Source organism: Macadamia integrifolia, chromosome 11 (assembly GCF_013358625.1).
Source record: "Macadamia integrifolia cultivar HAES 741 chromosome 11, SCU_Mint_v3, whole genome shotgun sequence".
NCBI classification, from domain to species: domain Eukaryota; kingdom Viridiplantae; phylum Streptophyta; class Magnoliopsida; order Proteales; family Proteaceae; genus Macadamia; species Macadamia integrifolia.
Window position 1 is genome coordinate 5229946 of NC_056567.1, and position 16688 is coordinate 5246633.

General features: G+C 39.6%; 1 protein-coding gene across 1 annotated transcript; it reads right to left on the bottom strand.

The window, feature by feature from the left end:
- Positions 1-2247: 2247 nt before the first annotated feature.
- Positions 2248-10127, bottom strand: LOC122093436 (helicase sen1-like). Its single transcript, XM_042663787.1, has 7 exons — positions 9864-10127; positions 7525-7729; positions 5787-6314; positions 3544-4740; positions 3139-3457; positions 2744-2999; positions 2248-2665 (listed from the first exon to the last, which is right to left on the bottom strand). The coding sequence occupies exons 2-7, from the start codon at positions 7600-7602 to the stop codon at positions 2464-2466; spliced, it is 2580 nt and encodes an 859-aa protein (XP_042519721.1). The 5' UTR covers positions 7603-7729; positions 9864-10127; the 3' UTR covers positions 2248-2463.
- Positions 10128-16688: the final 6561 nt, after the last annotated feature.

Genomic DNA, 16688 nt, shown 5'->3' on the forward strand with positions numbered 1-16688 from the left:
CATCTAGTCACTAGTAAAGCCTCGTTTGATTGAGGTCTAGTGCTAGTGTTGTGGGACATCCGGATCTAGTCCCAATGAGCTTCTTTGATTGAAGCTTAAGCGTTTGGGAGACGCTTATAGTTAATGAGACCTTCGGTATCTGTCTCATAAGGCTCATTTGGTTTTCGAGCCAGGACCAATTTGGAAATAGACATGATGATCACTATTGCATGTTATTTCTATACCACACTTTCATACTGTTCAGCCCAAGTCGGTGATGTTATGAGCACTTTGACGTGTGTGGTCTTATATCGCTTTAGATGTGATGATCAATACGGTTGGGTGTTTGTAATTCTCATTCGGACCAAGGCATTTGGTTTAAGGTGCACTCCATTCGACACTGTTTTGTTTGTGGCCACATTCAGTTTATCTAAACCGGAAAGTCGTTTTAAATAAATTTTAAAATAAAAAACTTGTGACATATGCTACCCAAGTGGGAGATTGTAAGATTTCTTATTAGGTGGGCTATCATAGTCAAAGATTTGTTTCCAAAACCGGTTTAGTGGTGTTGACTAAAGATGGAGTAAGCAGAAAGAATCCAATATTATTGGTAAGTGATCTCTATGGAGATATTGGATTCTATTAGCACACCTTAATGGTATGAAATATTTATTTCTATGTGTGGACCTAAGGTATTGTTTCCTTAATGGGGAGGAAACCCTAATTTTATTGCAGGGTTGGTCCCTACCCTCACCCCTATATATAGTTATCACTGACCCATTAAGTGAAGCTAACAATCAAAAGCATAAGGGAAAGATGGTAGACCAGACCAACATTGATCGTGTTATACAAGGAGCATACAAGAAGACATTGAGGAGTTCTTATTCTTCAACCATCGATTCAGGTATGCCTAAAACATATATTTTATAGTGTTTGTCGTGCATGCTTATCGATCTTCATGAATCGTTCCGGATATGTTTTTCTATCATGAGCTTCTTGTTGTTGATTTCTAGAAATCACTGCTGAAGATAACCTGTTGAACATTAAATTAAATGCAACTTGTTGTTATCAAGAGAGAGAGAGAGAGAGAGAGAGAGAGAGAGAGAGAGAGAGAGAGAGAGGCACAAAAAAAATTCAGTCCCAGAAATAAAGTTAAAAATCTCAATAAACCCAGATTGTGAAACTGTTTTTTTCTAGTGACAGAATGTTCATTTTGTATTGTAATAACAGAAAAAAAAAAAAAAAAAAAGAAGAAGAAGAAGAAGAATTTCTTAAACAGAACTGTAAGTTAATCAATTAAATGACTTCTCCCAGTCACACTGCATGATAAATTTCATGGTTCACAATCGAAGACATTAGAAAAATTATTAGAGATGGTGATCAATAGCCAAATAAGTTGCCATTGATTTTGCAAATTCCTCCTCAGGGAAGGCAAAATCTGAGTCAAAACTTCCCTGTTCCTCTTATACTCAACTCTATGCCTTTTCACAATTTCTTATCATGCTTTGAGATTGGTTATGTAGACTTTGAACACACACTAGTCATGAAACAAGAAAAATTTTCCATTCATTGGATATTAAAGTGTAATTAAAGAATAAACAAGAAAATGTAAGCATAATTAAGCAGAAACATTTAAAACTGAATACCAACGGAAAAATTCCGTCCCGCTCTCATTTTGCCACATGGACAGATGACGTCACTATTGGACCAAGGGAGAGAGAGTAGTACATAGACTGGATTAGCCATGTATTAAGTTTCAGACTCAAATTCAATCAAATACCCCATGTATGTCTCTGCACACTTATGGTACTCCAACCACAACTACGCACTCTCCTATGGTCCTGAATTTTCAGAGCTCTATTTTTTCACTTGCCAAACTCTTTTTTTTTTTTTTTTTTTTGTGTTCTTTCAAAAGATAATTCCATATGCAGGGTTGTAGTATCTAGAATTATGAATTAAAAGGGTAAGCCAAGATGGAGCACAATAAATCCAAGCGACATACCTTCCACCTCACTCCAAACAGTAGAGAATCTGTAGAAATTTAAGAACTTTTAAGAACTTAGCAAACCAAGACCTGTAGAGGAAGAAGGGACTGCTGAGAAGGGTGCAGTCAATAGTCCCTCATCTTGAATTGTTAGAGCAAACATGAAGAAAAATACGAAAATAAATAGACAATAGATCTGCACAACACAGAGATTTAATGAGGTTCGCACACCGGTGTGGTGTGCTACGTCCTTGGGCAAAGAAGAATATGTTTTACTATGCAGAAGAGAGACAAGCTTAACATGAATTATTTATAATATTTGATTACAAAATAGATTTCCTTCTTAGACAAGGAAAGAAATCTTACAGAATACAACTCATGATACGTAGATAAAATAGGAAACATACTCTAAACAGGAAAAAAAAAAATAATAAGGCAACCTAGTCTAACTTGGAAATGAAACAACTATATCAGGTTGGGACAAATCCCTAACTTGTGACTCATATCTTGAGAGAATCCAGATTAAGTAACTTGTCAAATTCACCAAGTTCAACAAGAGAACCAATTATTGCTTCCTTCAAGCTCTTGTCCTGATCAGCATCAAAGAAACACCCCCGATCCTTTGCATCATTGACTAGTTTCGTCCAAATGGAACCACTGTTGATTAAAGTTGGACCATTCCCCAATACCCAGAGGCAGTACCTGCAATGACAGAAACCAAGATTCATTGATAGAAAGAGTTAAACGTTATTAACCAAGATATATCCTTTGTTCTTGTACCTTGCCCTGGTCAAAGCTACATTCACACGTTGAGGGTTGTCAAGGAAACCCACCGTTCCTTCCTCATTAGACCTGACAGTAGAGATTAATATTACATCCTCCTCGCCACCTTGAAACCCATCAACAGTCCGAACACTCACAGAGAAGTCACTTGGTTTATCATATGTGTCACCAAGTTTCTCTTTAATTGCAAATACTTGAGCATTGTATGGGGATATTACACCAACACTAAGCTTCTGACTTGAAGCAACAGATGCTGTAACAATGAAAAATGGGTTATGTACATGTGCATTCACATAGTATGTCCATATAAAAGAATGGGCTTTTCTGATCATTAAAAAGGAAAAAAAATCAGTTCAAAGGAAAGTATTCAAATAATCAATGGTGAAATATACCTTTGAAGAGGCTTTCCACAATCGCAGAAACCACTGCGACCTCCACCATGTTTTTCTTTCCACCCTTACCATGTTCTGTTCCATAAGCAACATTTATAAATGAATAGGCACCATACATGTTACCTTGAAGGAAGTGTCTTTCATGGCTTCTTTCTTTGACTTTTGAAGCATCCAAAATCTGTTTTCCATAGAATTCTGTGTTTGGGAATAAGCTTATTGATGGGTGCATTCTATACTGGATATTGAGAAGGTGCTTCTTGTGTCCCAGTGATACCAATCTTTCAAACAGACTTCTTCCAAATCCAGCCTCCTCCGAAATCTAATGAATGGAAAGGTCCCCAATCAGAGAGAAATACACTTAATCAAAAAAACATAATGTAATGAAAAGAAAGAGAAAATTCAAACCTTGCTTTGAACCATTGCTGGCAGTTGCTGTTCGTCACCTATGAGAATGGCATGCCGGACACCGGGGAGTTGGAGGGGAATGGCTGATTCACATTCTTTAAGCTGTGCTGCTTCATCAATAACCAACAGCTCCAATGGCGTTATCCCTTCTGTTTGAAACTTAGCTGAGGTTGCAGCAGTGCAGAAAATCAGGTAAGCATGTTGCAAACAGACTTTCCTGATCGAATCTATATCTGTAAGATTAGGAACTGAAAACTCTTCATTAAGGGTTTTGAGAATCTGAAGGCACTCATTTCTGGTTCTATCAAGCAAGAGTGTATTGGAGCCACCAACTGTAGTGTTTAAGTTTTCAGAATAAAAGACACACTTCAGGTCATCATCAGTAACAGATCCATGTAACAGAGTTCCAAGAGATTCAATCAAATTGACAGCTTCATTCATGTTTTCTCTTCTTCTCACCGAAAGGAAGGATGTAGGTAGGTGTTTACACAAAGTAAAAATGTATGATTTGAGGTCCTTCTGAATATCAGTGAATCTTTCCTTGATAAACTCCTCAAATGTTAGAATATCTTTTTTTTCAATCTCCTCTTGCAATATATTTTTGTTTTTCTCTTCTTGTTTTTCATTTTTAGAAACACTCTGCACTACCTTCTTTTCCCCCTCCAAATAAAGAAGATAATCAGGACCAGCATCTTCAAGCAAGTGTATCATGGACTTTAGTTGATGATTCCACCCTAAGGTTGAGGAAAAGCAATTCGCAAGCTCAGTGACACGATTATCCAAAAAGATATCCTGAAGGTCTTTATGATCATTAATCTTCATTCGCTCCTTATTACCATATAACACTATATCACCCAAGCCATAATTTTGGACCTGAGGTGACTCCTTAACCAACTTCAGGAGGCGCAATGTGACTTCCACCAAGGCAGTATTGGTCGGTGTACATGTGAGGGTTCTACATTTCATTCTTAGAAGTTCCCAGAGCAAAGCTCCTACTGTCTTTGTCTTCCCAGTACCTGGAGGGCCCCAAATAAGCTTTACTGAACTCTTATGGTTGCAATCCTTTGTAGCAATGGATCTTACCACTGCATCAGTCTGTGATTCATTGAGATTGAAGGTTTGAAGATCTTGGAGAAGAGAATTTCCTTGGATACTGTCATCTTGTGGCAACAAACAGCGATCACAATCAACCCCTACCTATCATTAAAAAGGATATAAACAAAATTAACAGTGCATCATAGCTTTTATTTCAGGTGTAAGATCCCACGCATGAACCTATATGTGATACAAAAATAAGTGCAAAAACATGGGACTCCTCAAAATCTCTTGGATAATATGGCTTTCTATTTTCGAGATATTCAAAAGCAATTCATTCTTTACCCATTTGATTATGTGGCAAATGGACCAATGTGATTGTTGAGACTTGTTTTATTTTCAAGAGCTTTGCCTTTATGAAATTTTAGTAGGGTGTTTCAAAGTTCATTTTAATATGCATGACGCAAACAAAACTAAATTTTGGACCTTTTGTTAGTGCTGAAGAATAGGGCTTTTGAAATTATAGGTTTAGGGCTTTTGAAGGACTGTAGAAAGGATCAAGATAGAGAATTGGCCCTCGGAGATTTTATCGTTTGGTGACGAGGATTATTTTCTTTTGGGCTGCAATGGGAATTGGGTAGTTTATAGGCTGTCGTTATGGTTGGGGTAGGTTAGGTTACGAATAGGTGAGAAGCCATCTGATATCCAGAACAGCAGACAACACAACTCAGCCTTATCCCAACTAAATGGGGTCGGCTACATGGATCCGTATATATATATACAAGATGGCAGAAAAATTTCAAAAATATGAACTTGAAGTAGAGACAAAGGGGGAAGAAAAAAGGAAATCAAAGGTAAGATTTAGAGAAGTCACACTTAAGGAAACAATCACGACACATAAAACACCTGAATTTATTTCTTAAACAAATCACTAACTAAAATAGTGAAGTTTCATTGGAATGATGATATTTAGACTTGGTGTTTAAGGACTGCCAAATATTCTTTTACCTCCTTCAGGTGCATACTTATGATATGAGATTGAGAGATCTTTTAAGGGCTCTGTTTTCTCTTTGTTGAGACTCCTGGTTCTGTTTGGTCTGATATATTGAAGAATGAATCCCTAATGCTGTAGAAGTATGAATGTGGAAAACTACAAATATGAAAAAATTCATTAGGAACCATAGTAATGGAGTTAAGAGTCTTCTTACAGTGGAATTAGTGGACAAGACCTTGATAACATTCATGTTTCCCCTCTGCATATCCGGGTGCAGTGCTTTCCATATACGGATATTCGTCATCATGTTAATCAGAAAAACAGCAAAAGGAGGTTCCCTCTTCCCCTTCAGTAGTACTCTTTTTTCAATCACAGGTTTTGATGAACGGATTTTCATGAGAGAGCTGTCTTCTGTGACTAATGCAAGAATATAAGATCTTTTTAAATCATCAGTCCGTACGGGTCTTGCATCTAAGAGAGCAATGAGATCTCCAACTTGAGGTTCATAGCTTTCTCTACCATTCTTACTATCACCCTCTCTTAAAACTCTAATGCTATAACACAAATGTCTCTGTGGCTTATGATCTTTAGATAGTTCTTGAACATGAATTCGACATTTAGGTGCTTTAGACAGGTTCTTTATGCTTGAACACAGAGCAGCATGTGTGTCCTCAATAAGTGGGGAAATGTATGCTGCCAAGTAATCTTGTGGTGACAAGAACTTCTTTGGGATCATCTTCACCTGTAGAATTATAAAAGAAAACCAAAAAATTTGAGAAGATTACAAAAGATCGATAAACAGTTATGTTTATCCTACCAATTTCTGAACTACAGGATAATAAAACTGTGTGAATCTATACATTGAGGAACAAAAAGGAAACAAAACACAAATAAACTAGGACTTTTGTCACACTTTATCATAAGTTGCAATAACAAGTTTCCTTTCTCAAATTAATTCTTAACAATTCCAAGAAGATAGTTCATCATCAACAGTGATTAACACTTCACAAGACATACATGATATATACAACATTGAATTAATTAAAAATGGTCAAGCAACCACACTGTCCACACATAAACAGTAGACATGTAGAACACAATTCATTTCATAGTTTTTATCCATATGACCTCACACTTCTTCTGTTCCATTCATTTCCAGAAGGTAAAGCCTTAAGAGCTTCATGAATTTGTCAAATTTGAAAATTAACATCAAGTGCAAACCAAGTCAGAGTGTATATTAGAATTGAGTTGCAGCTTAAGCCAAAAGTAGAGTTCTCTCTCTCTCTCTCTCTTTGAGTTTTCATCCCTTAAAATTTGTACTAATTGGTCGAGGGACTCCCAAGTCTATAAGGGGGCTGTAGTTTAATTAGTAGCCGATGTGGGACTAAACTCCCGACACTCCCCCATTATTCAAGATTTCAGTTCAAACTTCAATTTCGAGGTATGGACCCAACCCAAGATGAATGGAAGGTCTAATTGACTTTGTACCTTGTTTCAACCTGTTTTGACCAACTTCATTAGTTTCGACCGGCCCATAACATGTCGAGTTTGCCTTGAAAATACCAGGTTTCGACCAATACGGTTCATATCTCGGTTTCATGTTTATCAAAACCAATCTCAAGATCGAGATGTCGATCTTTGACTCCCATGCACTTGTAGTAATGCATACTACAGACATGTGGGAACGATGAAAACCCGCTCTGATACCATATAAAGTTTCCATCCTAAGTTTGAACTAATTAGGTAAAGGAACTACTAGGTGTACAAAAAGGAGCTGTAGCTGAGTTGGGACTAAACTCCCAACTCTCTCTCTCTCTCTCTCTCTCTCTCTCTATATATATATATATATATATCCCCCACTCCATGTTTGATAAGGTGGCCTTGTGTGTGTCTGTTGTGACTTGTGAGTGGGTGGGATTTGACGATTGACATGCATGTTCAATACACAGTACCTTATCTTTGTAGAGTTGATAGTCGAGTACATCTCTAAGAGACCATGAGAAGACCTTATCAACAAGATCTGAAGCCATTTTAGGTTCGCTGCAGGATCAATCAGTAGCAGCAGGAAACAGAACTGGGGACGTAATCACACGTCCAGGCTCTAAGAACAAACTGAAGAGGCCGAAGTTGGAAGAGAATGCCTTTGTTTCAGAACTCCTGCACGACATACAAGAAAGAGATCATTGTCAGAGAATGGCAAAAAAAATTACCATGACCAATGGGAGGATGAGATTTCCATCCTCCTAATAATTATGATTTTTTATTGGCAAAAGGTTGTGTGTATGGTCTTGCATGGTGCTTGATCAAGCACAGTCGATGAATCGAATTGGGAGGTGCACCGTAAACCCTCATCCCTATGCATCCAATGGTTTTGTGTATAATCGCGCACCATATATGCTGTGCACAAATCTCTTCCCCTTTTTTTAATTTTTGGAGAGACCATTCCTACTTTACTTTGGTTAGGGCGTCAAAATTCCATTCCAATTCGAAAATGTCAAAACTAGCTGATTCACTCTACATTAAATTGAACCAAACTCTTATCGAACCGGATTTGATCTGGGTTCTTATAAAATTTGTAGAAGCAAAACCGACGGATCAAGCAAACCTGATTAAAAAAAAAAAAAAAAAAGACAAAAAGGTTTTGTAATTGTTTCCTTTATAGGATGAAAAATGAAATTGAATCAAACCAACCCACTAACAGCTTGTTAACCCAATCTAATACAACTCGAAACCAAACCAGACTGAAACCAATTAGGATCTAACTCCATCCTTCCCTTATTCTTTTATTCTATTGCTTGTGGACCCCGCTTTCTATGTTTCTCACCCCTTTCTCTTTGGAAAACATTTGGCGAAAATGGATTCTCAAGGGAATGGGTTGGAAAATACCCTTATGAAATTTTCCAATCTACCATCAAGATTCCATTTCCCTCACTGGTACTCGGTATAAGCAGAAACTGGGCTGCTACCCCTGGGCCTGACTTTGTTAAGAAAGTGGGTGGAAAATTCGTTAAGCATAGGCTTGATTGCTTGACCATCTGTTCCGTTCAAACTCCAGCAAACAATAGTCTTTAGTGTTTACTCTTTATCCGTACAAGATAGTGTCATTATATTGTTAGCATTACCCAAAGGGTACCCTACCAATTTACTATGATGAGATGGATCCGAGGAAAAGTCTTTATTGTTTACTCTTTGAGTTTCTTACCAAAATATCTTTGAGTCTTGGTCCCTCTGAAGACAGGCCAATTGAAAAGTCTTTCCCTTCTCTTGGTCCCACTTGCCTTTACTTCATCATTTGTTGCTCCTTTAACAGATGCTTCTAAGTCAAGTGGCTGGCCGCTGTATCACCTACTTCCGATCCATAGGCATTGTTGATCCATGGTTTTAGGTATTAGCCGGTCCATATCGATATCTATCGACGTCAATATTGATATCTAATTGATATAAAATAGGTGTATGATATAGACATGGGGTATAATTATTAAAATATTCTATGGAATCAATATCTTTGAGGGCAAAACTGTCTGATACAACCAATATCATACCCAATATCGATCCGTTGATAGTCCTTTTTCATTATTTTATTAAATAAACTTTTATAGGGTATTTTTTATGAATTTGGATCCACTACACATACGTTCACCAAGACGTACATATGAGGATCCAACACTTGTCCTATTTCCTTCCATTAAAAGGATGAAAAGGGATATATATGGAAGTAAAAAAGTTAGGTATTGGATCCTCACATATATGTCCAGGTGAACATACGTGCAATAGATCAAAACTCTTTTTTCATTACAAATCTAAACTTATTTCAAATGGACCTTGTAGCCGATCTTGCTTTTTGACATTCCTTTTGTGTATTATACACTAATAAAATGGTACGATGATATTATATACGTTTTAAACAACAAAAGATAAGGGGATGGTCTCTCTCTCTCACACACAAATAAGGATGGTAGGAACATACAGACAAGGATGGTAGGGAATGATAGGCTTTGAAGATATAACACCACTGAAAAATAACTACTACATGAAATGGGACAAAATAAGATCTTGTCTTTTGATGGGATCCGGTGTATTACTGCTGGTATGATTGGATCGTACTCAACAAAATCTTGTCATTAATAACATCGATCCAGATTGTTACAAAGGTTGTTCAGTAATTCATCAAATTAGGCATCATCAGCAGTTTTACTTGATATTCCAAGAGGAAGAAGAGAAGAAGATCTCATAAAAAAAAAAATAATAATAATAAATATATAAATAAAGAAGAGAGGTGAAAATGGCAAACCTGGCTTGGGTAAAGCTCTTAGCTGAAGCCTTCTGTATCTCCTCGATTAAGTACGTAAAAGACTGTGTTTGCTTTCCTTTCTTCTTAGGTGAATGAAGCCTTCTGTCTCTCCTCTCAACTATAAGCAGAGAACCACTTCCAGTCTCACCACCCTTTTGTATCCAGAATATATAGAGTTTGAAATGCAAGAGGGATATAGAATGAGAAAGAAACAGATTTCTTAACTCCAAAGGAAGTGGAAGGAAAAAGAGAAGAGAATCTCGTAGTAAAGGAAAGGAAAGCTCTACCAATATTACTTATTCATAAGAAACTGAACAGAAATTATCCCCCCTCTTCTTCATTTTCACCTGTCTACACTAGAAAGGACAGCTAAATAATTCAAAAAGCATAGAGAGAGAGAGAGAGAGAAAAAGAGAGAGACAGAGAGAGAGAGAGAGAGAGAGAGAGAAATGGGGACTGGGGTCTTCAGTCTTCAGTCTTCAGTCTTCAGTCTTCAGTCTTCAGTCTTTCGGCTAGTCTTCCTTCTGTCGATGGAAACGGTTAGAACAAGTAGTGTGGGCCATTCCAGTACTCTATAGCCAATCAAATGTTTTGAACCTTCTCTGAAGCTCTAGACCCCTTAATTTGTTGAAACCTTTGCATGGGAGGTGACGAAAAGCAAAGGTTGTTGTAGCTTTAATGGGTCAGATCAGATCAGATCATATATGATTGAATCACTCAAATCGGATTGTACGTATTGTGTTGGGGAAGCCTCTCTTTTTTAGAGAGAGAGAAGAAAAGAAGAGGGGTTTTGAGAATTTGATTTTGTTGTAACTACGTTCATCTTTACATACATATGAGGATTCAATACGTACCTACCCCTTTTGCTTCAAAGGGATCCAAACTCGGCAATTGCTGAGCCACAGTCAAAGAACCTCAGGCCAATTGATTTTAAACCAGGCGGGTATGGATCGGGTTTTAACCTCAATTGGGTTATTGGGTTAAGTCAGTAAGTGACGTAGGCATAGATGACGTAGCACCAATGATATGAGATTAAGGTGTTTAATGCGTTCACAATCTCTTGGTCGTTGGCTTCCTTCAAAGAAGCATCCCTACCTGTCCTTGGGGCATTGTTACTATCATTGAAGATTGTCACCAGCTTGCCCTCCACTTCCAGGATACTCTCAAGTGGCTCTTTCACATTTTGGCTCTTCTCCTCCCCCCTTAGTTTTCTGTTTGCTGACTTAGCTGGAACTTTGTTCCCACATTAATAATAAAGCTATTTTACTTTAAAAAAAAAAAAAGTGTTCACACGGTAGAACCAATAATATGAGTGGGTAAAGTATTTAATACGTTTACATTTACACCCTGAGATTGTGATCCTATTGTACGTTAGTGAAACCAAATAATTCTTCATTTTTTTTTCTTTTTGAGAAATTAATCAGGATGTGTTTTCACACCATCAACCGACATTGACTTAAGGAAGTACAGTAGGAAGACTCCTGATCTATCAATAGAGGGAGCAAAAAATAGGCTTAATAAGGGTCGAAGTTTAGACCGTTCATAGTAGTTTTACCTATAGAGGAGATCAAAATGGTACCCAACATGTGAATCACCATTCTTTTTTGGGAAATTTACCTTGCCACCCCCTGAAATATGTCACAATTATAAGACCACCCCCTCTATTTCACTAAATTATACTCAAATCCCTTACCATCAGTCACAGTTTAGTGAGGAATTAAAAATTATTGTTATACCCTATCAAATAAAACTCATATTTTCTCGGATCAGTCTCGTCTCCAACAACTAACGCTTCTACGAGCGTCCAACGATTTTCTCGATGGTCGGCACGTAGACTCTGATTAATCCGACGGGTCATCGACTTCTTCCCTCTCCTCTTCTTCTCTACAACACGAAACCCTTCTGTGTTCTTCAGTCGTCAGAGTGTCAGTCATTGGTTTGAGGTCCTTCCAGAAATACGTATGCGGAACTCTAATTAAACACTTGCGAGCGATCTCATCGGGAAGACAGGGAATCAACTCCATCACTGAAATCAGATGTAGAAGAAGAAGAAGAACAGAGAGGAATCCTGGAACGATTTGGGAATATAAGCTTCTAGAAGAAGGTCGACATAAAGGGAAGATCAGTGGTTGTTTTCACTCTGTTAAACAGAAACTCTGGTTTAATCCGACGGTTCATCGACTGCTGCGTATTCTATCATGAATTGTAAATTTGCAAAGACTCATGCCCTCCCCATGGTTTTTAGGATTTCATCCCAATCCAAATGTTCTCAACACTTTTAGAGCATGAAAACTCAATTGTTCTCAAATGTGGTTTCCATCCACTTTCAGAGCATGAAAACTCAATTGTTCTCAAATGTTCTCAAACGGATCCCAGGTCAATATTTAGGAGCCTATCTGGTTTGTGCTGTCACTGAACCACAGAAACTCTTCTAGTGCTTAAACCTATTGAATGTGAGAATATTTCTTATGTTTCATTTACTAGGTAATAGTATATATACATGAGTACATGAGATAATAGATTGATTTAGTTACCTATGGAAGATCGGATTACAATCTGATTCTTCCAAGAGTAACAATACACAATTTCTAAGTTTCCAACTACAGAAGATAGGATAATAAGAAATCTGAGATCTTGCGGAGCTTGATATCACATGTGAGATTGTGATGCTGATGTGGAAATCTTATGACCCAAGTATCTGTGAGCTGGAGCGTTGATCAATACTGGGCAATACACCCCCTCAAGTTGTAGGTGGAGGAGACCAAACCTTCAACTTGTCCCTCAGGAACTAGAATCGGGCGGTGGCAAGAGGTTTAGTGAGAACATCAGTGAGCTGATCAGTTGTGGAGATAAAATTGCACAGTCAGCTGATGATTGGCCGCACGCTCAAGATCAAAGTGGAAATCAATCTCTACATGTTTGGTGCGAGCATGGAGCACCGGATTGGTCGATAAATATGTGGCACCTATATTATCACACCACAGGATTGGGGGCCTTCAATAGGAAAGCTCAATTCCTGAAATAGAGATTCCAACCATATGAGTTCGGCAGAGGCATCTGCTAATGCTTTGTACTCAGCTTCAGTTGAGGAACGAGCCACAGTTTTCTGTTTGCTAGAGGACCAGGAGATCAGGTTTGGCCCAAGGTAGATCGCTTAAGCACCAGTGGACCGACGATCAGAGCTGCTACCAACCCAACCGGCATTTGAGAAAGCCTGGAGCGTGGCCTTGGAGGAGCACTCAACCAAGAGACCGTGGGAGTAACTTTGCTTGAGATATCGGAGAATGCGCTTGACATGACTCCAGTGATCCATAGTTGGGGCATGCATATGTTGGCATGGCCTATTCACAGCGAAAGCCACATCTAGATGGGTAAGGGTCACATACTGTAAGGCGCCCACAATGGAGCAATAGCAAGTTGGATCATCAAAGGGAGCACCCCCTGAAGACGATGTCGGTTTTGTCATAGCCATAGGAGTGCGAACCGGTTTGCAATTAGCCATGTCTGAGCATCCCAGAAGGTCATGGATATACCTAGACTGACAAAGAAGAATACCATTGGGTTGTGGTACTGCCTTAATGCCCAAAAAGAAACCCAAGGGGCCAAGATCTTTGATAGAAAATTCAGCCGCAAGTTTGGTAATTAGAGCAGTGACCTGTGTTGACGAATTGCCTGTGACAAGTATGTCGTCAACATAAATCAAAAGATATAGGAGATGGCCATTAGACTTATAAATGAATAAAGATGGATCATTCCGTGATGCAACAAAACCCAAATGAAGGAGGAACGTGGAGAGCCTATGAAACCATGCTCGAGGGGCCTATTTGAGGCCATACAAGGACCTATGCAGGCGGCACACATGATTGGGCCAATTGGGGTCTGCAAAACCCTGGGGCTGAGTCATAAACATCTCTTCTGTGAGGCGACCATGCAGGAATGCATTATGGACATCAAGTTGACGGAGCGACCAGGCTTGAGAGACAGCTATAGCAAGTATGAAATGAATAGTGGTAGCCTTAACTACTGGGCTAAATGTATCAGTATAATCAATCTCGTGCTACTGGTGAAACCCTTTTACGACTAACCGAGCCTTATACCGTTCCAAGGACCCATCTGCTTTGCGCTTAATGCAGTATACCCATTTGCATCCGACAAGGTTCATGTGGGGCAAGTGTGGGATGAGGGACCAGGTGCCATTTTTTATGAGTGCATTAAAATCCTCAGCCATGGCAATTGAGGGTGCTTATTTGCTTCAGAGAAACAAGTTGGTTCAGGTGTGGCAGGAACGGTTGTGGTCAAAGCATGTGGGGTAGGGGGTTGTTTGTGAGAGCGCAGGTGCATAGGGTGAAGGCGTGCTGGGGGAGCAGGTGGTAGGGAAGGTGGGGCCTGATTAGGATTGGGGACGGTGGAGGTAGAGGGTGGTAGGGAAGGATTTGGTGTTGGGGCATTATAGAGTTCCCTTAGTGGTCGAGTGCAGGTTGTGGAGGTAGGGGAGGGGATGAGGTGGAAGTGTGAGATGGAGGGGTTTGGGGAGATGGGGGGTGACAGGCGATAAAGGCAATGGAGAGAGGGGGGCAGTGTTGGTAAGGGATTACCACGAAATGGAAACTTATTGGGGGCAGAAGTCCAAGGAGAAGATGGTGGGACCAGGGGAGAGGGAACCACAGGAGGCAGAGAAGCAAAGGGAAATACACTCTTGTCAAAACGAACGTGACGAGCGATGTATGTCCTATTGGTAGAGAGATCGAGACACCTATACCCTACATGAGAAGGAGAGTAACCAGGAAAAACACATGGAACAGAGCAAAAATCCATTTTATGGTGACTATAAGGACGGATATAAGGGAAGCATAGACAATTGAAAACACGAAGAAAAGAGTAGTCAGGTGACCTGTGATGTACCAATTGAAAGGGGGAAGCATTATTTGAAACTCGAGTTGGCATTCTATTAATGAGATATACTGCAGATTCAAAGGTAAAATGCCAAAAGCGTTGAGGAATGGAGGCTTGAGCAAGCATGGTAAGACCAGTCTCAACAATGTGTCTATGTCGGCATTCAACAAAACCTTGCTACTCATGCTTGTGAGGGCAAGACAAGCAATGGGCAATGCCAAGGGATCGAAAAAATTGAGGGAGAGAGCGGTATTCCCCACCTCAATCAGTTTGAATAGTCTTTATTTTTCTAGAAAATTGTCTTTCGACCATCGCTTGAAATTGTTGAAAAACCGAGAAAACCTCATATTTTAAGTTAAGAGGATAAAACCAAATGAATCTAGTATTATCATCAATAAAAATAACAAAATACCGGTGACCATCAACAGATAAAGTGGAAGATGGTCCTCATACATCACTATGAACCAGATCTAAAGGAAATAAACTATGAGAGAAAGTTTACTTTAAAGATAATCTACTGGCTTTGCCCAATTGGCAAGCGGGACATACAGAGGGAAGCTTGGTGGAGAGACACGGCAAGTCATTAGCGCCAATCATGAATCTAAGAAGGTTAGAATGAGGGTGACCAAGTCTTTGATGCCAACCATGGAGAGAAGTGCATGTAGCGACGTGAGCAACAGGGGAAGAAGGCAAAGAAGAGAGAGTGTAAAGGCCGCCACTACTCAGTCCTGAAAGAAGAATCCTCTTGGTTACCTGATCCTTCACAAATATGTGAGTGGGTGAAACTCAAAAAAAGATATAATTGTCACGAGCAAAGCGCTGAACAGAAAGGAGGGGTTTAGTAATGGAGGGAACATGCAGTACATCACATAAATTAAAGGAATGAGAAGAAGAGAGAGAGAGTAAGGAAGAAGAACCAATACTGGATATGGTGAGGCCCTTACTGTCACACCCCGTTCACACAGAACCAGACTAGTGACCGGGTTAACACCGGTTAACCCAAACCTGCCAGGATCATCTGATACAGTATCCCACCACAGTATACACACAACTAAGAAAGTGTTCATCAGTTCAGCGGAAGACTTAATTTACCTGTAAATATTCCCATTATACTTGATACGTAAATTGTAATACATACTTAAATACATGTGGGCCCGCAGGCATGATATTTACACAAAAAGAATACAATTTACATATCAAGTACACAAAAGGAATCATAAAAAGTCAGAGAGTAAATTAGAGCTCAGCTCGGTATCAAAAGGTAGAGCTCAGCTCGGTATCAAAAGGTAGAGCTCAGCTCGGTATCAGAACTGTGGTCCTGCAGCACAGCCCTCAAAGGTAGAGCTCAGCTCGGTATCAAAAGGTAGAGCTCAGCTCGGTATCAGAACTGCGGTCCTGCAGCACAGCCCTCGCACGAGCAATCCGTGTCGTGCTCTAATTCCTCAGGGACCCACCAATCCTCTTCAGGGAACTCAACTGTGGGGCCCGACCCGTGCTCTTCAGGTTGATGACCTGTAAAATCATCTAAAAGAGGTGCACACGTTGGATGAGCTCACCAGCTCAGTAAGTGAAAAGAAGGATCACACAGCAGTCCACACAACAAATCACAACCATATGCACTATATGCTATACAATTCATTTTTAATCACATCCACCTAAACAACATTACTAAGTCTTTGGTTTAGTGCTACTACAACCACAGTACGCGTATACTCCGGGTACGAGCCGCGAACTCCATCCCGCGATACGCCCATAGGGCTGTCAGAGAAGGCCCACCGTGAGTACTCAAAAAAATAAAACATGCCAACCACCGGCTCTCAACATAAAGTAAATGATAGAAATTAAAGGTGCTGACTCCAGCAATTCAAAAGCAGTATGATTGGCCCTTTTGAATATACCACCGGGGCTGCCGACTGTCCTAATGACCAACCG